The sequence below is a fragment of the Prionailurus bengalensis genome, chromosome D2 (assembly GCF_016509475.1).
Source record: "Prionailurus bengalensis isolate Pbe53 chromosome D2, Fcat_Pben_1.1_paternal_pri, whole genome shotgun sequence".
In the NCBI taxonomy this organism is placed as follows: domain Eukaryota; kingdom Metazoa; phylum Chordata; class Mammalia; order Carnivora; family Felidae; genus Prionailurus; species Prionailurus bengalensis.
This window is the reverse complement of record NC_057351.1, coordinates 85,605,790-85,629,881: the sequence shown is the minus strand read 5'-3', so window position 1 is coordinate 85,629,881 and position 24,092 is coordinate 85,605,790. Positions and strand designations below refer to the sequence as shown.

Below are 24,092 nucleotides of genomic sequence, written 5' to 3'. Positions count from 1 at the left end.
CAACAAGGAGCATGGGTCTGGGGCCCCGCCTGGCGGCTCTGGGAGCCCCTTTAACGCTGTTCCCTGAGGGCTCAGAAGCAGTGTAGGTGGGCGACCTGCTTCCGTCTCCTGGCTCCTCGGGACACCCGCCGTCCGTGGGTCCTCCTGTCCTCCACGGTCCCCCCTGACACAGGCCCACTCGTGTCTCTGGCCCATCTAGACATCCCCCCACCCACACCCAGACTTGGCCGCACGCTCTCTCCCAACCCTGTTTCCTCCTCTGCTGGTGGGAGAGGAGTTGGGGGCTCCAGACCCGCTTCTCAGAGGCCTCCTGGACGAGCCCTCTCCCGTCTCGAGCACAGTTGGTGGGTGGCCGGATCGAGGGGCCGTGGGCTGCAGCCCAGATGGGGATCCCTGGGGTCTGGGGTCTTGTTACAGGCAGGGGCCCCTGGGATGGGTGCGGGAGACAGGGTATCCGGAAAGTGTGCCCGTGATCTAGCTGAATCGCCCACACTTGCTTCTCGGCCGGTTCCAGCAGAGGAAGACAACATGGCTGAGGTAGCCGGATGTTGAGATCATGAGTCTTTGCGCACAGATGGTCTCCACGGAGTAGAGCGGGGAGTGCGCGGCCGCGGGAGGAAGTGTGGATGGAAGGGGCTTGGACGTTGACGCTGGTGAATCAGGCATCATTAACGTGAGGACGCGTCATCCCCGCGTACGACATAAAACACTGGCGGAAGTGGTCCTGTGATTTCAGGGTGAGAAACCCACCCTCCTGAGACATTCGGTAGACTGAGTCCTGCTTGTCTCCCCTTCGCTTTCCCGGGCAGCGCCTCACTTTCTGCTGCGTTTTGCTGCCGCGTCGGTCATTTCCCCCACTTAGCCACTCCCTCTGCGTGGACGTGAGGCCCCGCCGCCTTCCGTGCCATGGGGCTGGGGGTGCGGTGGCGGCACAGGCCTGCGTGGACCCGCAGGGACCTGGGTGCCCAGGCTCCCCACTGCTCCTCACACCTGGACGAGAAACGGGCCTTGGGCGGCAGTCCCTACGGGTTCTGGAGATGTCGGCGCGGCCCTGGGCTCTGCTTATCTCCGTGAGCGACAATAAAATGTGTCCGCTGCCCGTGAGCTTGGAATGTTCTTGACTCAGGTTCGGTTTCCCAGTTCAATGAAGGCTGGATGGTTCCTCCCCAGGGCCGATCCGGAGGTGGACCCATATTGGGGGTTGCCGGTGGTGTCGGGGGTTGCTGGTGGTCACGGCTACCCCGGGGCCCGGTGGTCAGAGCTGACCGCCTCTGGGCTCTGGGACAGATTGCCCTGCAGGACCCGGGTCTGTGGCCCCAAGGGTTCCAGGTGTAGACGCCCGCCGCGGACAGATGCAGGGCCCCACGAGGGGTCCCCGCCCGTGTGGCCCCTTCCCGTGGCCTCCTTGCCGGGATCGGCGGCAGAGGAAGCCAGAGTCTGCAGCAGGGTAAGGAAGGTGGGGTGGAGGTAGGTGGCCCCACCTGGCCTCCCAGCTCTGCCCTTCCCTGCCCCGCCCTGCGAGCACAGGGACCTTCCCTGCCCCTGCTCTGTGCGTGTGTGTGCACATATGCGTGCACACACACACACGTGTGAAGTGGTGCTGTTTCTACGCCTTCCTCCCTTCCCCAGGGAACCATCAGCCAGGGCCTTCCTAACTTCGGGACGGACAGCAGCCCCGGGGTCCTGACCTTCAAGCCCCTTCCAGGATGAATCTGTTAGGTTGGCGTGTGGTTAGATGGCTTGGGATTTTTAAAATTCTTAGTATTAAAACAGCGGTTAGTCTTGCTGTGTTTCACTGCACCTGTTTCCCGCTTGCAAATGTCTGAGGGTTGAGTGGACATTTTAGAAGAAGGTGAAATCTAATCTCTGTTCAAAGTGCTGTGTGGGTGGTGTACTGTGGTGACTTGGGGTGTGACCGTCGTGGGCCCCGCCCGTCCCCTGGTCAGGATGGGGGCCAAGGGTGGCCCATCGTGGCCACCAGCCCCCAAAGCCTAAGAAAGCCTGGCTCTTCGGCCCCATGTTGACCCTTTTCCTCGTCAAGGAGGAAAAGTCTGTCAGGTTATGGCCGTCAACCCACACCCCCCGGGGCCTGGTCCATCAGCTGTGGCCAGTAGTGCTGTGGCCGGTGCACAGGCTCCGATGGAGTTGCCAGGGAGCTCAGTGTCGTCGGAGGGACTTGGTCACGAGGCCCCGTCAGGGCCTGTGCCAGCACGGCCTTTCTGCGGGAGGTCCACCGTGTGCAGCCAGTTTGAACGTCCGAGGCCACTTTTTGTCCCTGTTTTTCCAAATTGGTGTGACGGATGGGATGCTAATGCAATTGTTTTGGTCCAACAGATAAAAGCAGAGAGCGTGGCCGAGCGCCCTGTCCTCCCGGCCTGATGCTGCACGCGGACAGGAAGAGCCGGGCCGGGGACGGAGAAGACAAGGTTGGTCTCTGGACTCTGCTTGTGCTCTGCAGGCCTGAACCCCGGGGTTCAGGGGCACCGGGCCCAGAGCACCCCTCGGGTCCTACCCCTCACCCCTCCTGTCGTTCGCTGACGCTTTGGGGTCTGCTCTGTGAAGCGGAGTCAAATCCAGCGAGAACGTGGATTCCAGATCGCGGACGAGAGGGGTGGGTGCCCCGGGCTTTGGTAAAAGCCGCCAGGCCTTCCCCTCGGGTCCTGGCTCCAGGCCTCGCAAGGCCGGGGCTCCATGTGGTGACCTGGGCTTCCCGGGTGTGCCGCGCCCGCTTTCGGGAGAGGGCCACAGACGCCACGGGGCTGCAGGGCCACAGACACCACAGGGCAAAGCCAGAGCCTGTTTCCGGATGTTTAAAATTCGTGTGCGTCAAGCCCCACACACATCGGTTTTTTCTCCACACTTTCCAGTCTCAGGCCCTTCTCTCTGCCTCTCTGCCAAGTGGCATTTTAAGGATTGACCGTGGATGTGCTCGGCACATTTACCTTCCCACGAAAGACCCGAGGGATGAGCTTTTATCGCTGTCTTTGAAAATCACAAATTTCATTTGCTCCAAGCTGTCAGGTATCTCGGAGGCCTGTGGTCGCCCCAGGGTCTTGTGAACGTTCTGACTTCACCTCCACGGGTGCGTCTCTGCTCCCGCCGGCCCCGCGAACCCTCCTGTACCCACCGGCTGTCCTGCCGGTTCCCCCCTTAGGGACGGTCGGGGGCACCATCATGGACACGGGCGCCTCTTCTCATCCTTAGGGCCGGCGCTAAATGGTGTCAGTGCGTCACGAATGTTAGTGCAGATGACACCTTTGCTCCCTGGTGCAGGATTTCTCTGGAAGAGATCAGCATCCGTGCCAGTATTACATGTTTATTAAACAAACACCCTTTCTAGTGCCTTAACCACTTCATCACTGGGGTCCACACCTCCAATTCAGTTTCATTACCGTAGCATGGAAAGGGAGTTTTATGCCACGATGAGCCATTTTTATCACCAACAGGAAATCATAACTGGCGCGTGCAACAAGAAGCAGACCCTGGTAATTAGCAGTAGAGAATCCCAGCATTGCCAAATCCGAACGTTAGTCGCCGTCACCAATCTCGCCGCGCCAGAGCTGTGTGAGTGATTAGCTGGGGAGACCTAGTACTCAGAGGCTCTCATTGGGTCTCTACCGTTCAGTTAGCTCCATGATGAAAATCTCCCCTTGTTTCTCTAATTGGATCAGTAATGGAAACTGTGGTCTCAATAGACATATATTTTTAACACCACTGTCTGAGTCCTTCCTGTTAGGCTCATTATTCATCCTGACCTTTTTTTCCCCCCCTCACAGGAAGGAAAGGCATCTTCTGCTCCCCAAAAAGTCTAAAAGATATTATTCTTCAACTGTAGAACTTAAGGATAATTATATAAATTAAGCCTCACGTATTCAGTGAAATTTTCTGTGTGGGTGAGCAGAGGGTCACAGGGGGCCCCCAGCAGGGAAGCACACGTGCGAAAGAGGCGTCCTGACCCCTTCGCTCCTGGGCGTTAGGTCTGTTGGAGACGTGCCTTGCCCTCTGCCCTCACCCGGAGGCCACGCAGGGACTCTTCCGGGGGAACATTTTCATCCCACGACTTGTGTCCTTCCTCTTGGCCGGCTCTGCTCGACCAGCCACTCACCCCCGACCACGTGGGCCATTCTGTCCCCAGCTCGTGGGTGGGCAGATGGCAACAGGGTCAGCCACGCAGATGCCACGTTTCTGTGCGTGGGACTTACTGCGGCCCGGGCTTTGGAGACACTGGGATTCTCTCGGCTTTTTGTCTGGATCTCGTGTTCCCGTGCCCCCAGGATCTAGCGTTTGCCTTTCCAGCTCCTGTGTGTGAAGGGAGGCTGACGCGACGTACAGGGGGTGCAGCCCTCAGGGCCCCGGATCAGCGCGTGGACTTCTGTGCCCGCGCCCTCCCCGCTGGCCGGCTCTGCCGTGTGCAGCGCTGACCTCCCGGCCCCGTCACCCACACGGGCCGCTGATCACCTCACCTACAGTGTCTCATCCCATAAGGTCCTGGCACGAACAGTGGTGGGAATAGAGATCCCGGAATTTTAGGATGGCCTTCTTCCATTCAATTCAATTCAATTCAATTCAATTCAATTCAACTCAACTCAACTCAATGAATCCAGAGCTTTTTTTTTTTGTTTTTTTAAATTTTTTTTTCAACGTTTATTTATTTTTGGGACAGAGAGAGACAGAGCATGAACGGGGGAGGGGCAGAGAGAGAGGGAGACACAGAATCGGAAACAGGCTCCAGGCTCTGAGCCATCAGCCCAGAGCCTGACGCGGGGCTCGAACTCACGGACCGCGAGATCGTGACCTGGCTGAAGTCGGACGCTTAACCGACTGCGCCACCCAGGCGCCCCTGAATCCAGAGCTTTAATTGCAAATGACAGTCTCCTCTGAGAGCCTGGTTGTTGCTTTGAGTACATTCTGGTGTTTTTTAATCTCATCTGATTTTTTCAGAGAAGGAGAACACAGTGTTATTATTCTAAGTTTGAGATTAAAACTGTAGAGACAGCCGGGAGAGGAAAAACATGTCCTTACCACACCGCTAAAGTTTTGTTGTTTTTTTTTTCCTTTTTAATATTAGAGAATACATCTTCATTTTCTTCTAGGTGGTGTAATGTTCAAACATTCTTTGTTTTCTAAATAGAGCCACAGATACAGAGTGATTTTCAAACCCAACTCTGCCCCAGAATCCCTTGCACCACCCCCCATCTCCGCCCCCAGCTAGGTGCTCGGGAAGGAGAGAACATCACCAGATGCTACAAGGACGTGGGCTCGTGCCCCCCGCCCCCCGTCCTCAGGGGCCCAGATGAGGAAGTCCGGGTGGACCCAGGCCTCCTTGCAGCTTCTAGATTCCCTCCCAGAGCGCACAGTCTTGGAAGCACTGGACCCCAGCCTCTGGGTCGGCCCATTTCTGGAGATGAATCCTGTGTGATGTTTTGCCCCTGAGATGTTAAGGCATCCACAGGCCATCTCTTGGTGGTGGCTGCCTTTCTGTGTATCTGCAAAAGCAGATAGTCTAGCCAATCTGGGGTGATCAGGGAGATGCCTTGGTCTGAATTCCTCAGCACGGCCTGTTGTGCCTTAAATTCCGTATTCTCAGCATAATTGCTCAGTCCCATTGGCTTAGCTGTACTGAGCGGGTCATTATCCAGCGGGTGTCTGCATGAACCGTGTTGCCCTTCACTTGGTTGCCTAATTGAAGACGAGTGTTTAAATTTAAAAAAAAAAGTGCTCTCCTTCTCTTTCTGTTAAAAGGAGCCTCCGTCGATACTAGTCACAAGAGAGGACAGCGCAGCAAAGGGCAACAGACCCGTGGCCTCTACCCCGGTGCCCGGATCCCCCTGGTAAGATGCCTCGAGCCATGGGAGCGATGGTTGGTTGGCACTAAAGAGAACGTGCACGTTCCTTAGATAATGCCGTGCTTTAAGAAATTAATTTGTGGCTCACGGCAGGTATCAGCACCATACTGTTGTCAAATGCTGCAGAAAGAAAAGTAGCATTTAAGTGATAAGTTATCCTGCTCCCGTGCATTTGCAAATCTGTGTTAAAATAATAAGTTGTTGCGTATGTATCAGCGAAAGACGGTGTCTGAAGAAAAGGCAGCACGCATTACGCTTCAAAGAGCTGTTTTCCCTCCAAGAAGCTAGTAACTGAATGGCTGTTAATTAAAGATGTGTCTGGCTTTCTCCAGCTGCCCTGTGAGGATTCCTGATCTTTGAGTATGCTGTGCTCAAACTAGCCTCCACGAGGGAGCCACTGTCTTTGGTTTTTTAAAATGTCCTTTTATAATGGAGTAATTTGGAAGCAGAAGAAAAAGGTTATTATGATAAAAATGAGTTTTAAAACCTGAAGATTAGAAGGTAGGACAGAGCTGGCAGGAGCAGCTAATTCGGACAGCACACGCAGCGCCCTGGGTCGGCTTCACGTGCCTCCTGGGTAGGAAAGCCACCCGCTACTGGTCCCCGTCTGACGTGACCACCGATGCCCCCATCACCTGCTTGTTGTGGTAAATAATGCTCTTAACTGGAGCCACTGGACCATTCCTCCCTTCTCTGCACGGTCGGCGGTCAGTGTCGGCCAGCACCTGGCGGCCTCCCGCCCTCTGTCTTCGGCCGCAGCCACTGTGCACCCTGAAAACGCCTCTTGGGGAAGAGCCTCCTTCTGCTAACACAGAGTTCACACCCGCGTCTCCAGGGGCCCCAACACTTAGGGAGCGTCCTGCAATTCAATTCAGTTCCGACTCCAACTCAGAGTTGCCCAGGCCCCACAGGCTAAGGGCTCAGTCCCCCAGTGCTACCCTCGCAGCAGATCTGGATGCAAATGGGGTCCCGGGCCACCCGCACTTTGGTCTGGCTGATTGCAGATTCGGGGGTTCCCACGACCTCCCCTCAGGTCTGGTAATTTGCCAGCATGACTCACAGAGCCCAGGAAAAAGGTTTGCTCACGGTTGCAGTTTGATCAGGAAGCATGGACTGGCAGACGGAAGAGACCCGGTGGCTGAGCTGTGTGGGGAGGGGGGTCCAGGAACATCCGTGCCCCGGAGAGCGCCACCGCCAGGGCAGGAGTGTCCACGAGCAGGAAGCTCCCCGGACCCCGCTCTTCCGGGGGCTTTCTGGAAGGTTCCTTACGAAGGCATGACTGATTGCATCACCGGCGTCACCGGCCGGGGGACTGGACTCCCATCTGCGGCCCCTCCCTGGCGGCTGGGGGTGGAACAGAAGGACCGACCTTCGAATCACCTGCTTGGTCTTTCTGGTGACCTGCCCTGCCCTCCAGGAGTCACCTCGTCGGCGTGGACCCAGCGGTGGTCAGAGGGGCTCCCGGCGAATAAAAAAAGGTGTTCCGATCACTCAGCCAATCCCAAGGGCTTTGGGAGGTCGGTGCCAGGGGTGCAGTGAAGGACGAAGACCAAACATTTCTTTCTTATTATGCCACACGTGCTGCTCGGGGCCTTTTGGGGCCTTCTGCATGCAGACTGTGTCCGGTGTGTGTCTAAGACAGGTGCGCTTTACAAGTCGTGTGTAGGGGGTTGGGGTAAATTCAGCACAGGGGAGCGGCCCTGTCACGCCGAGCTGGGGATGCTGCCCTTGTCTTGCAGGGTTATAATTAGGTGGAATGTGTGACCTTGAGCACTGGGCGTTTCTCACTGTGAAGCCGTGGTCTGTCTGCCCCGTAGGTCATACCGTGTTGGACGCACAGTGCTAAGCGGGGTCGGGGAAATCGCTCGCTGCAGGGTGGGTCCTCGGCCCGCAAATTACACGTCGGCGCGTGCCCTTCCCCGGCCGAGCGGCCGGCAGCGGGGCCCAGGCTCCGGCGTCTTCTCGCCGCCTCGCCGGCAGGATGGGGCGGGCAGGCCTTGAGGACGCCGGCTGGATGGAGGCGCTGTCACCTGTGCACGTGCAGGTGCACGTGCAGGTCCCCGCCCCCACAGGGACGCACTTTCTGAGTCAGAATGACACTCGCTGGCTGGAACCTGTGTTACTGCTCCGATGTGTCGGGAGCTGCCGCCTCGTCTGTGTCTTCCGACCCTGTTCCGCCTGGAGCGGAGCTGCTGGGCTTCGTGGCGCCGCCGTTGGGTGAAGGGTGTGAGTGTTGACGGAACCCCCTCCACGCCCTGGGGGCCGGGTTCGCACGTCCCCTGCAAATGGGGACGGACCCCCGACCTTGCTGGGTGAAAGGGCCCCCACTCTCTCACTCTCCAGCTGGGAGGGGGCTTTGCGAGCGGAGTGGTCTGCTAATCGTGGTGTCGCGCGTGTGGGACCCTCTGTAACCGCACTCTTTGCCGACACCGCCATCTGTCACCGGCGGCGACGCTCTCCCGCCCGGAGGAGCCGTGTCTCCTTCACTAGCTTAACCCGAGCCGCCCGCTGTCGGCCTCGTGCTGGGGTTTGCTGGTAGTCGGCCCTTCTGGAGGGTCAGCCAGCTTCTCAGGCAGTCAGGGGCAGAGGGACCCACGGCGGGTGAGGGATTCGGGCTCTATCACCCGTCGTGCTCTCCGGCCACTTGTGTGTCTGGACATCTGAACCTGCCCCTGGTGCTTTAAGGACACCCTCACCCAGATGGAGTATTCCAGGAGGGGTTAATGTGAGGTGGAGGTCGGGGAGGGTGGGGGGGTGTGACTGGGTCCCTTGGAGGTGAGTGGGGGTGTTGGCGTGTCCGGCAGCTGCTGTCAGGTGACCCAGGAGCGGGGCGGGACCCCCAAGAAGCTCTGTGCTTTCGTAAGTGGGTCCCCTGTCACAGTCCAATGCCCGGGGCTCCCTGCTCAGGTCTTGAGAAATCTCATTCCGGAAGGCACGCCCTCTGCGTGGCGGTCCCCTGGGTCAAAAGGCCCCCTTCCTGCCTTGGGGAGCAGACCCTCCTCTGGAGGGAAGGGTGAGGGGTCAGCCTGCCAGCCCTGGTCAGATCTGAGAATGACACATCACCTATGGAACCTGAGCCTTAATCTCGGACCAACATTCTCCAGAGAAAATGCAGGATTTCTAGAAGATTCTTGAGGATCCAGGGTAAGTGGTGCAGCCCAAATGGGCTCGGAAAGGATCCTCTTGACCGTTGCAGAGCTGGGGGTGAGGGGGAAGCTGGAATCACAGTAAAGAAGTCAAAGTTTTGGAATCTACTCAAAACACGTCAAGTGGAAATCAAACTACTCTTACTCTGTTGCCTTGTTCACTGTGGTCACATTTTTAGCCAGTTGGAGCTGAGAAATTGAACGTGTGGGAGGAAGAAGCAGGGTCAGCAAAGACCCTGACGGTGCGAACGCTGGTCTGGAAGTGAGAGCAGAGAAGGCACTGCTTCCTCCCGGGCAGGGGGGCTCATCGGTGTGCGTTACGCCCCGAGCCGACAGCCTCCTTAACTGTCCTCACCCGGCTAAGATTCTGTCTGCTCTTCTCGCTGCCAGGAGACACGGCCAGATGTACAGCCTTCTTAAAAATATTGGCATCGTGCTAAGCCCTTCAAACATGCCAGGTCAGTGCCCTGACACCGAGTGGACACAGGGGACAAGAGTGTGTGCCCGCTTAACCACTGGGCGTGGTTTCAGAGCCCAGAAAAATTTCTTCGGCCAACTCTGCCATTGAGAGGCTCATTTAGCTTAATGCCCTTGGGAGGTTTTAAGGATGGCATAATTGGGGGCATGGTATTTTAAGGAGAAAGAAGAAAATGAAGACAGTGTGTGAACTTTCATAAAAAGGGACACCCCATCCACCTCGAAGTGGGAGTCAGAGCCAGAGGGAGAGACGCGGCGTCATCTGAGCTGTCCTTCCCAATCTGCTCCTGCTTCCTGGTGTGTTAATTCTAGAACAGTCTTTAGTGTCTTCCAGATTTCTGTTTCTCCGTTTCTCCTTTCCATCCTCCCCTTCCTTTTTTATAACTTGGCTTTCGACCCACATAGCAATTACTGTTTATTGGAAAATAATGCAAACATATTCCTTGGAATTATTGAAGACACGGAAAAAAGTCAAAAGTAACTATCACACAAAGTGTAAAATTCATGAGGTTTTCACTTACATGACAATAAATGCCGAAGCCGGCGATCAACGTTTTAAAATTCTTGAGAAGACTGTGGGTTTACAAGTAATTCACAATTTTTGTACAATTAAAAAAAAAACGAACATCGGGTTTGAAATAGTACCATTTTCCAAAACGCCAGGGTGGACGTAGTACAAGTTTTCCGTCTGCAATGCCGTCATAGCAAAATGGGAAGTCCTTTCCCAGCGGCGTGGGACGAGACCACGGTGTGCTCAAAGACGAGGGGACGCTCACGGTCAGGAGGCCGGCACCGACAGCAGGTGCCACCGCGGCCGGGCTTCCGTGCGGTTACCGTGAGGACGGAGGTGGTCTCGCGAGAGGTGCGTGTTCGTGGCCGTGGTGCGGCCACGGGGAAGCCGCTGGCTGGTTGTGGCCTTCTGCCCTGGAGCGAGAGGTCAGGCAGTAGCGACAGGCCCCGGAGGCAGTGAGAGACGTGCTTGGTGGAGCCACTGTGCGCGTCAGGCTCCGGCGGCCCCCCTTGGAACAGGTGACTGGAGGTGCGGCATCCCGGGGGGCGCTCCCTGCTCCTCCCGACTTGGTGTTAACGCCACGCTTCTTATTCTGACTTTATTGGATATTTTAGCACCTATCGGTGGTGTCTCTTTATTCACTCAAAACTCCTAACTTACCGAGTGTGATGTTTTAAAAGTAGGTTCTCCAGATTTTTCTAAATCCGGGTAGTGGACGCTTTTGGCTTTAAACAAATTAATATAAAAGACAAGTTCTTGGAGGAAGTTGGTAGCGCTTTTCCAGAAAGAAAGGAACGTTCCCCAAAGCACAACATGCATGGATGGTGTTTGGCAAGAGGAGAGTCGTGGAAAACGCAGCCCCGAGGGCGCTGGGCTGGTCGCGTCGCAGGGCGTGCGCACGGGTCCCGCGCGGTCACGGCAGCTGAGCCCGGAGCCCGGGCACCGTCGCTGCCTCGCGTACGTCCCACTGAAGAGACGCCAAGTGTCGCTCCGTCCCCTTAGCACAGTCGAGCCTTTCGTTATGTCGAAGAGGGGACAGGTGGGACATTACTTGTCGGGGAGGGGACTCTAATGTTCAGCGAAATGTCAAAGTGGTTCGTTAAGGCAGACGGAGGAGACGCATGAGGAGGCTGCCATTTAGATCCGCACTTAAGAGGCCTCCCGGTAGCGGCTCCCGGAATGGAGCGCGAGACGTGCCGCTTCTGCTCTGCTCTTGGCTTAGTTTTATTAGTCTTCAGGGGGCCTCGCTTTGATGCCGAGGCGGGGGTGGAGTGTCGTGTCAGGAGCTGCCGTGGCCCCTCACCTGCGCGGGGCAGGCTGCCGGTTCTGTGCATCTCTGGCCGGACAGGGGACCGAGTGGCCAGCACTCACAGCCGTGAAAAGGTCCTGCGCCCGCAACAGTGAGGGAGGCGGCGCTTTGGATCTCCGTGAAGGCAGACTCGTCGGGAAGCCTCGGCCACGGTCAGGATGGGGGTTCCCGGGGCCTTTGTTGTGTGAAGACGGTCTGGGGGTCCTGGGCCTTGTTCCGAAGCTGAGAGCCAGCCTCCTGGGGCTCCTCGTCTCCTCTCCGAGAGGCCGGACGGACAGCAGGCCGGGTCCCCGGAGCAGGAGCCCAGCTCTGCCGATGACTTCCTGGCGCTTCTGTGCTGCTCATCTGAAAACGGGAGGAGAGGTGTCGTGCAGTAACCAAAGAAGGACAGACAGATGCTCTCAGGAGTTCTGCAAAGACGTGGCAGTGACTGTGGTCGGGAGCGCAGGCCGGCACGCACCAGTTCCGTGGACCCTCGTCGTCGAAAACGCCCTGTGTGGGGGCTGCGGAGAGGACGGAGCCTGGGAGCGGCCACTCCTGCCCTCCCCACCCCCACCCCCCGCTGTTCCTGTCTTTTCACGCACACGCTCAGCCTCCCGCACAGGGCGGGGGCAGGAGCCTCGTTCCTCCCTCAGGAACACGGCAGGACGAAGGGCACTGAGCGTCGCGGTGGGTGAACTGTGTGCCCTCGGCGTCTTGGGCGGCACCCCTTCCCAGCAGCGGGACGACCTGTCTGGTGTCAACACTGGGGTCTCACCAGTCTGACCGGCCTCCGCAGGAGAGATGGCCCGGCCTCCACGTCCCGGAGCTGAGTGCACACGAGCCGTCATCAGCGGTTCCCCACGATGATAGGTCCTGCGGGGCGTGGCCGGGCCCTCGTCTAGAGTAGCAGCGGTCCACCTGGTTACCTGTGTGCTCTTCCCTGAGTAAGCGCCGTGGGGTGGAGAGCAGGCCGAGGAGGTGCAGACAGAAGCACGCGCCCGGGTCTGCTGGGGTCACGAGACCCCAGAGCACGACGCCTGCCGTGGTGGACTGTCCCACGCCCAGCATTCGGTGACACCAGCTGTGAGGCCTGCAGGTTAACTCAATGGGACACTGTCCACCTGAAGGCCACTCAGATCCCACAGGTCAAGGGCTCGGTCCCCCGAGACTGCCCCTCCTCAACTTGAGACCCCAATCGCAAGTCCAGGCTGTCCCCTGTGCTTCTAGCTGTAGATCAGAGGTCCCAAGACCCCCTCCTGTGTCTTGATTAATTTGCTAGAGCGGCTCATGGAAGTCAGGAAACATTTTACTTTCTGGATTATTGGTTTATTACAAAAGGATACAACTTGGGAGCAGCCAGGTGGAAGAAATGCAGGGGCGAGGTGTGGGGAGAGGGTGAGGAGCGTCCGTGCCCTTTCCCGGGGCCACTCTCCCCCAGGCTCCACGTGTTCACCAGTATCTGGAAGATCTCCGACCCTCTCCCTTTTGGGTTTTTATGGAGGCTTCGTCATGTAGGCACGATTGACTGAATCATTGGCCGTCGGTGATGGATTCAACCCCCAGCCCCTCTCCACTCCCTCGAGGAGGGGGTGGGCGGGGTTGAAAGTTCCAACCCTCTGGTCACATGGTTAGTTCCCTGGCCACCTGCCCCCATCCTTGAGGGCTGCCCCAAAGTCACCTCATTAGCACAAAGGGCTTGTCATTCAAGTAGCAAGAAGGCCATCTCGCCTTTTGTCTCTGCTCTCACCTCGTAGGAAACGCCTAGGGTTTTAGGAACCCTGTGCCAGAAACAAGACCAAATGTGCATGTCTTGGTCCACATCACACTATCACAAGAGGGAAGGTTTTACTCCTCCCTGAACCTGTCACCCCATCCAAGCCGCCTGTGCACCAGCCAGAGGGCCCTTCCTGGACGTGATGGGGGCGGTGAGGACAGAGAGGGAAGAGTGAAGGGCACCCACACCCTGCCTTTCAGTCCAGAGCCCTCGGCCCTGGGGGTGAGTTGCAAGGGACATCAGGCTCTGTCCCCTCAGGACAGTCCTCCTGGGACAGGCAGGGACCCGAAGTGAGTCTTTGCCTGTATGTGGGGAGGAGGGCGGGCATGCTTGGAGAGAGAAGCAGAAACACCCCTCACCCCTGGAGCTTGCAGCCCTGGGGGTTCGCCATCCAAAAGGCGACCGTGGGAACCCTTTAGCACACCACAACTGCAAGCCCAGATTCCACTCGATGGGATCCGGATCCGTCTGTTAGGGCTGCTAAGTGTGGATGTTCTGTACCAGACTTAAATAGCTGTGATGTGCTAATTACATCCTCTGGGATACTGGGACAGTTAAGGAGAAGAGGGACTATGGCAGCTATCCAAAAATTATGCAGCATGATTAAAGAAGGCGAACGTATACATATTACTTAAAATGTGCATAAAATGGTACATAAAATTAATTTTGCATGTTACAGCTGGCTCCATCTAGTTGAAACCAACCGTAACAAGTGGATGGGCAGATTTCTCTTGGGGATTCACGTTTGTTTACCCTGCCACCAGCTCTTTGGTTCAATTCCACACGTGTCCCTACGGCACAGGAACTGGGTTCTTTGCAGCCTGGATGGGAAGTGGGTGCCATGTTCATTGTTGTCCCTCGGCTCTCTTCCTGGTAATAATCTCCTAGTAAGGGTCTGATTAGCCCCCGTCTTTCCCTGTTCTGGACGCTCGGTGATGGAAGTCGGGGGGCAGTGGCTGCTTCTACACTTTGGGGCAGTCAGGGTGCTGGCCTTTCCCAGGATTCGGATGCCAGCTGGGTGTCTCTGGACCCGGCACCGGGAGCTTACGGAGTCAGCGTGTCCCCGGAACAGGGGACTGACCCAGGAGCTGGGGAGGATGGTACCAATTAAGTCCCCGGGTGTGAAGTCTCTTCCTGGCGGTAACAGCGGTGCCTGGAGCCTGGTTGCAAGCCCCTCGGGACAAAACGAGCCACGTCCACCTCAGGGAGAACATCGGGGGTCCTGCCATCGTGCGGCTCTTTGGAGCACCATGTTTTCTAGCGTCTCTGCACACGGGCTTCACTGGGGAAAGGAGAGGCAGCAGAGGGAGGACCCCGGACGTCAGACTGTCAGCCCTCAGCAGCGGCTCTCGAGAGAACCAGATTTCCCGTCTTGCCCTGATCCCTGCTGGAGTGTTATTTGGTTTTCTTTGGAAACCGACACACTGGGAGGAATTCAGGGCAGGGTCCCACAGGCTCTGCTGGAGGGCAGTCCAACCCGGGCAGCCCCCACCTTGCTGTCTGCACTAGGGGAGGTTGGGTACCCAGGGGTCCCTCTGACACCATTTAGCCTATCTGGGGTAGGCTTCAGCGGAGTCCCTAATTCTCTGAACACAGCTGCCCAGAGCCCCCTGCTGGCCCAGGCCTCCTGTCCAGACCCCTCCGTGGACCCAGCTGCCCAGGCCTCCTGTCCAGACCCCTTCGTGGACCCAGCCACCCAGGCCTCCTGTCCAGACCCCTCCGTGGACCCAGCTGCCCAGGCCTCCTGTCCAGACCCCTCTGTGGACCCAGCCGCCCAGGCCTCCTGTCCAGACTCATGCGCCCAAGCCCATCTGCCTAGACCCACCTGACCATAAGCCACCTGTCTGAACCTACTGTCCAAACTCACCTGCTAGACACACCTGCTCGGACCCCTGCCTGGACCCTGCCTGGACCCACGGGCCTCCCTTCAGCCTAATGTCAGGACAACACGATATGGGCAAGTGGCAGCCTAGGGCCCAGAGTTGAAACCCCATCTCTCTTAAACCCCATGGCACCACATGACAGCTGTGGGCTTGCCCAAGCCAGGAGTGGTGGGTATCTTCCCTCATCTGTCTTCAGCGTCTTCTTGTTCTCAAGTCTCCTCCCTGCTGTTGACCAGAACATTTTTAGGACCCAGCACGCTGCCCGGGCCTTTGGGAAACCAGTGACTTACAGTCAACAACCTAGGAGGCCATCCGCTCCGTGAGTGGGACAGCCTCCCAGAGCCAGGTGAGAGAGCCTGGGGGTGATCTGAGGTTGGTCCCCGTGATGGACCTTGGGGGGCTGGCCTGGAGCCAATGCCGTCCCCTCTCTGCTCCAAGCCACTGGGCACCTGCCTTTCCGAGGCTACCTGCTCCTCAGTAGTTCTCATGTGAAATGGCCCAGCCACTTGTGGGACAAACTGATGTGCCCCAGGACCGTGTCACATCCACAGGCCCTAGTTAACCATTTCTCCGTGAACATCTCACGCCTGAGTCCTTGAGCCACCGTAACGATGACAGTGCTGTGTTTGGTGGGATCAGGTCTTCGTTCTGAAAACCCACAGTGCAGGTTTTCTAGGGCAGAGGGGGGCAACCGTGTCCCCGGCACGGGCACCACCTGCTGTTTCGCCTGTTGGGACATCTCCTGGAACACAGTCCTTCCTCCCCTTTGGGCTTTGTCCGGATCAGACGTCCCAGAGGGAGCGGCAGGCAGGGATCTGGATGTCTGTGTTGCCAAGGAGTGATTTCCAGGCAGAGGGGAGAGGGAAAGCGGCAGGGCAGCTGAGGCCGCACCCGCCCCTTGACCCCAGCTGAAGTGGGGGGCTGCAGACTGCCCCGGGTGAGGTTGCGACTCGCTGAGCAGAGCTACCTCGGACGTGCGGCCGTGACCCAAGGCCGCCGGGCTCAGGGAGCCAGGCGAGGGCGCACCTGCCCGGAACGTCGGTCTGAGGGGAGGGACACCAGCTTGACCGTGACTGGGGTCCTGGCACCGACCTGGAAAGTTGCGAGAGAAGTCTAGAAACTGGAATCGAAGCCTGGACGGACTTACGCGACCGTCTGGGACTAGATCCCAGTCCGCCAACCTTCTTTCAGAAATGAGGACGCTGAGGCATGAAGCCACAGGCTCGGGTGGTACAGACGCAGAGGCACAGCCGCCCCGGAGGGCAGGTCTCCGGGCCCCTGGACTCCCAGCTGAGTGCCGTCTCCCTCCATGGCTCTAGGGGAGGGAACAGGTCAGTCAGCGTGGGGGCGGGGCCCCCGGGGCTGGTGGGGGTGGTGGGGACGGGACGCCTGGCTGCCGGGCGCCGAGGGACCCGTTAGGTGTGCCAGCCACAGCCAAGCTGACAGAGGTTATTCTCTGTCAGGTGAGGTCAGGGCTCCGGGGAGACGCTGTGGGTCCACATGGCCCCTCTTTTATGTCAAGTGAGCAGACGAATGCAGGGGCCAGGGATGCTTTAGAACATTCCACTGAGGCCCCGTGCTGTCGAACAGCATGCACGACGCTGCGGCCTGCAGCTCCCTTTCCAGCCACAGCCCAGCCCGAGGAGGCTCCCGAACCACGTGTGGGGCCGTGTGCGCCCCGAGCCCGAAGGCACACAGGGCAGCACGCAGGAAGAGGCCGGGGTCCGCCGTCGCCTCCCGCACGGAGCTGGCCTCCGACGTGGCTTGACCCACAGCCTTTTTCCAGGTGAAGCTGCCATGACGACAGGAAAAACCAGCCCCCTCTAGTCCCCGGAGGTCACAGGCCCAGGGCATGGGGGTGCCCAGACCAGGGCTGCGTGTGGTGAGGAGCAAGGCCCCCTGACGGGCGGGGAGCCTTCTGTCCCCGGAGCTGCATCCGAGGAGGAAGGAGGCTCGCAGCCCTGACAGGGTTTATGGTCCCTGTTGGCCCAGAAGCCCGTCTGGGGAGCTCACATGGTGGCTGAACTGTGCATCACTTACGGCCAGCGTGATTACCTTCGGCTTCATGCTCCATAAAAGCTCTATGCCGCCGGGTTGCACACTGTAAAGCCATGCACCCCCCTCCCGGCCTGCAGGGGTTAGGCAAGGCCCGCCCAGGCTGCCTGGGGCAGGGGAGGGATGGGAACACTGTGTTCCTGGCTGCCAGCCCTCCCCCTGGACCTCCAGCTCCAGCGCGGGCAGCACCCCTGTGGCCCGGGAGCCCTCCCGCCTCTAACAAAGGCAGGGGCCCCGACGTCTTGCTTTCACGTCCCCGTAGCGGGGGGGGGGGGGGGTGTTGGAATAATGCAGACTTCCGTTCCAACCCTCTCCTACACGGATGATGGAACAGAGGCCGCCAGGGTGAGGGAAGCTCTCAAGGTCACCTGAAGGTTAGTTAAGGACAGGTCTCGAGCTGAAGATGTCAGCCAGAGGGCAGGCTGCTGTCTTCTTCCTCCTGGGATGCCTGGGCCAGTGGTGGCCAGTGCCTGTGGGCCCGGTGCCGGGCGCCTGGGTCACTGCTGGCTGGAGGCGGGTCCCGATGCTGGTGGCCAGGACGGAGAGGGGCCACAGGCGAGTCCCGCTGACTGGTCTCCCACAAACCCAGGTGCTTCGACTCCACAAATGTATCACCTCACCATTCTGGAGGTCAGAAGTCCCACCCAGGTCTCACTGGACTGAAGTGCAGGTGTGGGTGGGGCCACATTCCTTCTGGAGGCTCCAGGGGGCAGTCTGTTCCTTGCCTTTTCCAGCTTCTGGAGCGTCTTGCCTTCTGGAGCCCCTTCCTCCACCTGAGAGCCGCAGGGGGTCTTTATGTCTCTCAGGTTCCCCGTGCGGCTGACCTCTGGTTCCATGAAGTCTCCCCCTCTGATTCGGACCCTCCTGCCTCGCTCTTCTACCAAACAATCCAGGATCCTCCCTCATCCGAAGATATTAACTGAATCACATCTGCAAAGCACCCCCCCCCCCCCCCGCTTGCTGTGTTAGGTCACCCGCTGGCAGGCTTGAAGGATTAAGATGTGGACGTTTTAGGAGCCATCATTCTGCCGACCATGCCCTTGAACCTGGCCTGGCTGGGGTAGTAAATCCAGCAGACCATCTCAGTGTCACCTTCGGGAAGGAGACTGATTTGTTAAGAGTTCCTAGAACATGGGTTCAGCGCCCAAGCCCTCTGTGCAGCCCGTGGGAAACGTCTTCCTGGGTCAGCTGGGCTGTACATTCAGGGCCGGAGGGGTTTCCTCTGTGCAGAGCGGAGCGGCTGGTGACGGCTGGCTCTATCCTGATGGCAGACGGCTCCGTGCCACTGGCTGGGCAGGGGAGGAGCTGGTTATCGGAGACGAAGGCTGTGCCTGGCAGACAGTTCCCGTTGGGCAGAGGCCCCCACCTCAGGGGACAGTCAATAGCCAGAGGGTTTCAGCACACGTGGGCTCTCCTGCTCAGCCCCCAGCACCAGGAGTCCGAGATGCCTGGGGCTGCAGGGCGCTGAGAGATCACTGTGGGCAACTGAGGCCCAGGGAGGGGAGAGGCCTTGTCCGAGAGGAAGCTTCTGGGAGCCCAGGCTAGCACACCGCTGCTTCCCTGCCCCGTCCCCGGACGAGTCTCGGGACAGAGCCGGAAGCTGGGCTGGTGGCCTTGAGCGGCTGCGTTCTTTGGGACCCCAGATCCAAGTCCTTACGGATCCACACACACTCCTTCGGGACAGGTGAAATAAATTCTTTTGTTTTCTTCCCTTCTTTTTAATCTTTCTCCTGCCTGATAACCTTCCCCAGATACGGGGTCCTAAAATTGCATATTATTCCTTCTGGAGGTTTTAGATTCCTACATATGAAAACACAAAGCTTCACCCTTTGATCTTTTAGAAACAAGCCAGGAAACGAGGGCCGGAGTTGCTAATCAAAGCAGCCCCTTTCATATCCCTGATGCCGGAGCGTATGGACTCCCCTGGGCCACGACGGCCCGTGAATCCGCCCGCGTGTACGGTACTTAGGAATGTCTACCGGGAAGCCCCCTGCAAAGTATGCAGTCCTTGGGGCAGAGCGCAGGGTCCGAGCTATGTCAAAGCCGAGACTGTTGGCACGCCAGGAGGAGCCTGGACCTCCAAGGACCTTGTCGGGCTGCTTGCTTTGCTCCGCTTCGGTGTCCGTCAAAGGATGGTTAGGATAGTACCGACCTGTGAATCAAATGGGGACGTACGGGAATCTCTGTGAAGGACCCCTAAGAAGCCAGACACGGTCATCATTATTTGTACAGGGTTTATAATTGGGTGAGGGTGCAGGCCAATGATTTCTTAACTAAATGTCTCCGAGGGTAACTGAGGTGAGTTTTCCATTCAAACAGGTGTGTGGTGTGGACGGGAGATGACCGGGTTTTCTTCTTCAACCCGACGATGCAGCTGTCTGTGTGGGAGAAGCCCATGGACCTGAAGAACCGTGGGGACCTCAACAGGATCATCGAGGACCCGCCCCACAAGCGCAAGCTGGAGGCCCCGACAGGTGACTAACAGCGGGGCCGTTTGCGTCCTCTTTCCTAGTGTTTGAACTGCGTGCTCCTGATGGTCGTGATGGGAAGCGGGGTTTTCCCGGTTATGCAGGAAATTTATCTTTAAAGAATTGTCTTGGCTACTCTAGAATTTAGGATTTAAATTTTTATGGCACTTTCTGCTGAGGGCACGTCCTTCCCGGGGGCTGGCTGGGGCTTCCTTGCCGCATTATGGAAAGTTGTGAACTCAGAGAGGCCTTCTGTCCGCCTCTGGAAGCTTCTAGCACCGTCGTCAGCCAACATTGAATTTTTATTCCAAATGTTTCGTGAGCTCCACTTGAGAGACCAGACGCTCACAAACCAGAGCAAATTTCCTTCTACCTTCGTTTTAGAGCCTTGAACAAAATCCATCCATCGTTTATTTGAGGGGTGCTTGAATTCCAGGGAGAGGCGGGCATGTGGGGGACGTTCCTGCGTTCCTGCTGTAGGGGACGGGCTACTTGGCTGGGAGGTGGTGGTGTCTGAAGACACCCGTGTAAATCTCATTTCCCCAGAGTCTGAGAAGAACGTTCAGCATTTTCGGCAAGGATACTTTCTGATTAGATGCCATATATTTTTTTATTAGCTGCGGTGTTGGGAAAGCCCCATTCCCTGAGCACGTGGTTTAAAATAGCATTGGCTATGCTGGAGAACCTTGAAATCGGCAGCTCTCTCCCGACCTGAGATGCACGCGCTTGGCTGAGAGGCCAGGAAACCGGATCTTGACCCCTGGAAAAAGGGTCTTTATTTTTATGGGGTGCTTTATTGAGCTTATCGATGGTTTTTAGTCCATCATATAGGGCCAACACAAGCCAGCACCTGCCCACAGTTCTTAGTCAAAGGTAGAGGCAGAGGCGTTAACTACAACTTGAGAAAGCGGTATTATAAAAGCTTTCTTAGCACTTTTAACAGCGCTGAGAGCCTGGAAAGTGTTGCCCTTCCGGAGCTGCTGGTGGTCCTCAGGATTGAGAGGTGACAGTGTGATATGCTTGTTTCACAGAAGACGGCCCTCCCTTCTCCAGAGAGCCTGGGGCAACCCACATTGGGAAAAGACAAGTGCTTTAGGCGCCTCGTGAACTGAATCTGTAAAAACTTGGCTGCATTCAGGGACACTACGAATTGGCTTTGTGATTTTGTTTCCTCCTTTGACTGAGCGGTGTCCGCTTTTACAGGGAATATTTCGTTGACAGAAGGTCTGAAAACAAATCCTCATAGAAAACCATCCCCTGACTCACGGACCACAAAACACTGCACACCTTGGGGCTCACAGGACTCCCCAGTCCCATTAGAAACACGGGGTGCAGTTGCGATAGCTGGGATTTAATTTGATTCGTAAAAGACGGATAATGCAGGCAGTGTCCTGAGCTTACGTACTTCTAGGTAATTGGGTGCTATTTCTCCTTTCCTCCCTTCCTCCCTCCTTCCCTTCCTTCCTCCCTCCCTCCTCCCTCCCTCCCTCCCTCCCTCCTTCCTTCCTTCCTTCCTTTCTTCCTCCCTCCCTCCCTCTCTCCCTCCCTGCCTCCCTTCCTTCCTCCCTCCCTTCTTCCCTTCCTTCCTTCTTTCTTTCCTCCCTCCCTCCCTTCCTCCCTCCCTTCCTCCCTCCCTCCCTTCCTTCCTTCCTTCCTCCCTCTCTCCCTCTCTCCCTCCCTCCCTCTCTTCCTCCCTCCCTCCCTTCCTTCTTCCTTTCCTCCCTCCCTCCCTCCCTCCCTCCCTCCCTGTCTCCCTCCCTTCCCTCCCTTTTCTCTTTTTCCCACCCCCCGAAGTATTGGTAGGCATGAGGAAGGAGCTCATTAACAGTCAACACATGGTTGCCCTGTGGCTTCTGTCCTTTGGGTCTAATGAAGCCAGGTCTAGGAGAAACAGAGGCATGCACAGAGCTCCCCGCTGAGTCACCTGCCATTTCAAGGCTTGTGGGGATTGTAGGTGGAGGACGGGGTTGAGGATTAGCTGAGGGATATTAAACATTTGAAGAACTCATTTGAGCAGAAGCCGGTTCCAGCTGGGGAGTACCAAAGCAGAAGCAGTTCAGGGCAGCTGATGGGAGCCGGCGGGGGCGGGGCGGCGAGGGGGACACAAGGTGGGGAAGGGAAGAAGGGAAACCGTTTGATTGGCGGCAGCTTCAGACACAGGTGCCTGTTTGTGATTGGTCATCCTTAGCACTTTTTTTCACTGTTTATTTATTTTTGACAGAGAGAGTATGAGCAGAGGAGGAGTAGAGAGAGGGAGACACAGAGTCCGAAGCAGGCTCCGGGCTCTGAGCTGTCAGCACAGAGCCCGACTCAGGGCTCGAACCCACAAACTGCGAGATCATGATCTGAGCCAAAGTGGGGCACTTCGCAGGCTGAGCCACCCAGGCGCCCCGGTCATCCTTAGTGTTTTGATTGGTGTTGCAACCTGAGATATTTACTGGCTTAGATTTCGGTTTGCTTAAGTAGACCTCCAAGGAATCAGAGCCACGTCAGCCTGGTGGCCTCCTTGTTTAATTAACTTAACGGCAGGGATCTGAGTTGCGTGGGTCATAGATCAGTGCTCCACTTGAGTCTCCTAACAAGAATCTCATTTTAGACCTAAAAAAGGTAGAGAGTTGAGTCTTAAGTCTGACAAACACAAGCAGAAATATCTGATGAATTTAGATTTATTGTATCAGGATATTTTGTCATCCAGTAACCTGCTACCATGACCCAAACTACTCTACCTAGATAGATATGTGATTACTAAGATTACGTGTAGTTACAAAACAAAAACCAGTATTTTTTTAACCTGAATCTTCAAGATATGCAAATGACCTCAGTGCAACTTCCTGTCACAGGGTAGGATTGACATTTACGTGCATAATTTCTAATTTCCTAAGACCCACCCGCCCAAATTGTTGTGTTTGCCGCAAAACAATTAGGACAGAGGGTGTTTCTGGAGGATTCATTAGCAATTAGTGGGCAGAGTTGATGACCTCCAGCCTTCAGCAAGTGACATTTTTCCCTGGCTGTTCATCCATCATGACTCATCAGTGATCTGACCCTAATTATTATAAGAATCAGCTCCAGGGGAGATTGTTCTTGGTGGAGGATTTTGTTTTTCACATTTTGTTCGACCGTGAGTCATTATGGATTTGAATATATGAATACCTGTTTCTGGTCTGGAATGGAACAATTAAGCCTTCCAGTGGATACCAATTATCTTTCAAGAGGCAAATGAAATACACGAGTTTTATAAAAGAGCTGCCGCATCTAGCTGCGATGGTTCGAGAAGCGCGCGTGCCTGCCGGGGACGTGAGGCAAACAAGCAGGGGCTGATGGTGCCAGACGGCTTCGGGGTCCAGGACACAGCACCGCCAAAAGTGCCGAGCCGCTCATCAGTCAGCGACGAGCAGCAGAGCCCCTTCATTCTGGTAGTGTCGCTGAGAGAGTCAGACAGAGCCCGGGACCGTCTCCTGACCGTCTGGCAGCGTGTCCTGATTGGGTTCGGCTCTCGAAGTCCACGGCTCGTTGAGAGTAGACACCTGCGGAACTGGAGTGAACGGAGAGGCGCCAGCCTCAGCCTGCACCTGCGACCCCGCCGGCCGCGCAGGGGCCTTGGCCGGGGCCTCGGTTCAGAGGATGCTCGTGCTCGTCCGCGGGCTTCGGTGTCCACGGCCCCATCAGACGCTCGGCTCTTGGGCCGCATTCCCCTGCGGCACCAAAGCCCCCCTTTCTCGTGCCGGGTGGAGGGCTCCCGGCCGTCCGGGCCTCGCACCTGGGCTGCGGGTGGCACGGGTGGGGGAGGGCAGGGACGTGCGCCCGGAAAACAGGGGTGCGTTGCCCGGCGGGCCCAGCCCACCCCAGCCTCACCGGGCGGGCGCCGTCTGTGTGAACTACCCGTCGCTGCTGGGACACACCATCACATGCTTAGCAGCTTGCCACAACGCCAGTTTGTCACGGTACTTAAGTCCCAGGGTGTCGGCAGACGTGTTTCTGGCCGCCTGGTTTCGGGGGCTCCGGGCTCCTTGCTCTACCACAGAGGCGGCAGCACAGCACCTCAGATCCTTCTGGACACTCTTCTGCCTTCCTCCTCCGCTTGGCAGGGTCCTTCTGATGAGACTGGACTCACCTGGACGACCCGGGATGCTCTCCCATCTCAAGGAAGGATGCTTTGCAAATCTCCCTTTGCAGCCTAAGCTGATACAGTCACAGGCTCCAGGGACCGGGCACGGCCGTCTTTGGGGTCGTCATCTGCAACCCACTGGCTTTATACCCATTTTACAGAAGAGGGGACAAAAAAGAGATGGCCCGAGGTCACGCTTCTGTCAGGCGGGGGGCCCGGATTTGCACCCTGGTGGGTCCGGCCCCACCAGGCTTCTCGTGAGCTGCGAGCCTGTGAGGGGAGCGCACCTCCCCCTGTGCCCGACACACCCACAGTCAGGTGCAGGCAGCTTTGTTCTCTAATGCCGCTTTGTCCCCAACCTGCAGCAGAGGGGGCACGGACGTCACTTGGCTTCAATTACTTTGTAAACATTTTAGTCATTTATATTCAAGACAGATGTACAATGCTAATGACGTTCATTTCGCCAAGTAGGACATAGAACCATCCCCGTGAGTCAACACAGCTGTGACTTCCCCGGCTTTGTTTGCCCAGGG

At 57.2% G+C, this 24,092-nt stretch overlaps 1 protein-coding gene across 1 annotated transcript in view; it reads left to right on the top strand.

Moving 5' to 3' along the window:
• TCERG1L (transcription elongation regulator 1 like) overlaps positions 1-24,092 on the top strand; it is a 194,124-nt gene that overhangs the window by 122,196 nt on the left and 47,836 nt on the right. The window contains exons 5-7 of the mRNA XM_043597899.1: positions 2,335-2,426; positions 5,743-5,831; positions 19,303-19,457. Coding sequence (XP_043453834.1) covers positions 2,335-2,426; positions 5,743-5,831; positions 19,303-19,457 — 336 coding nt within the window. The remainder of the gene's footprint in view (positions 1-2,334; positions 2,427-5,742; positions 5,832-19,302; positions 19,458-24,092) is intronic.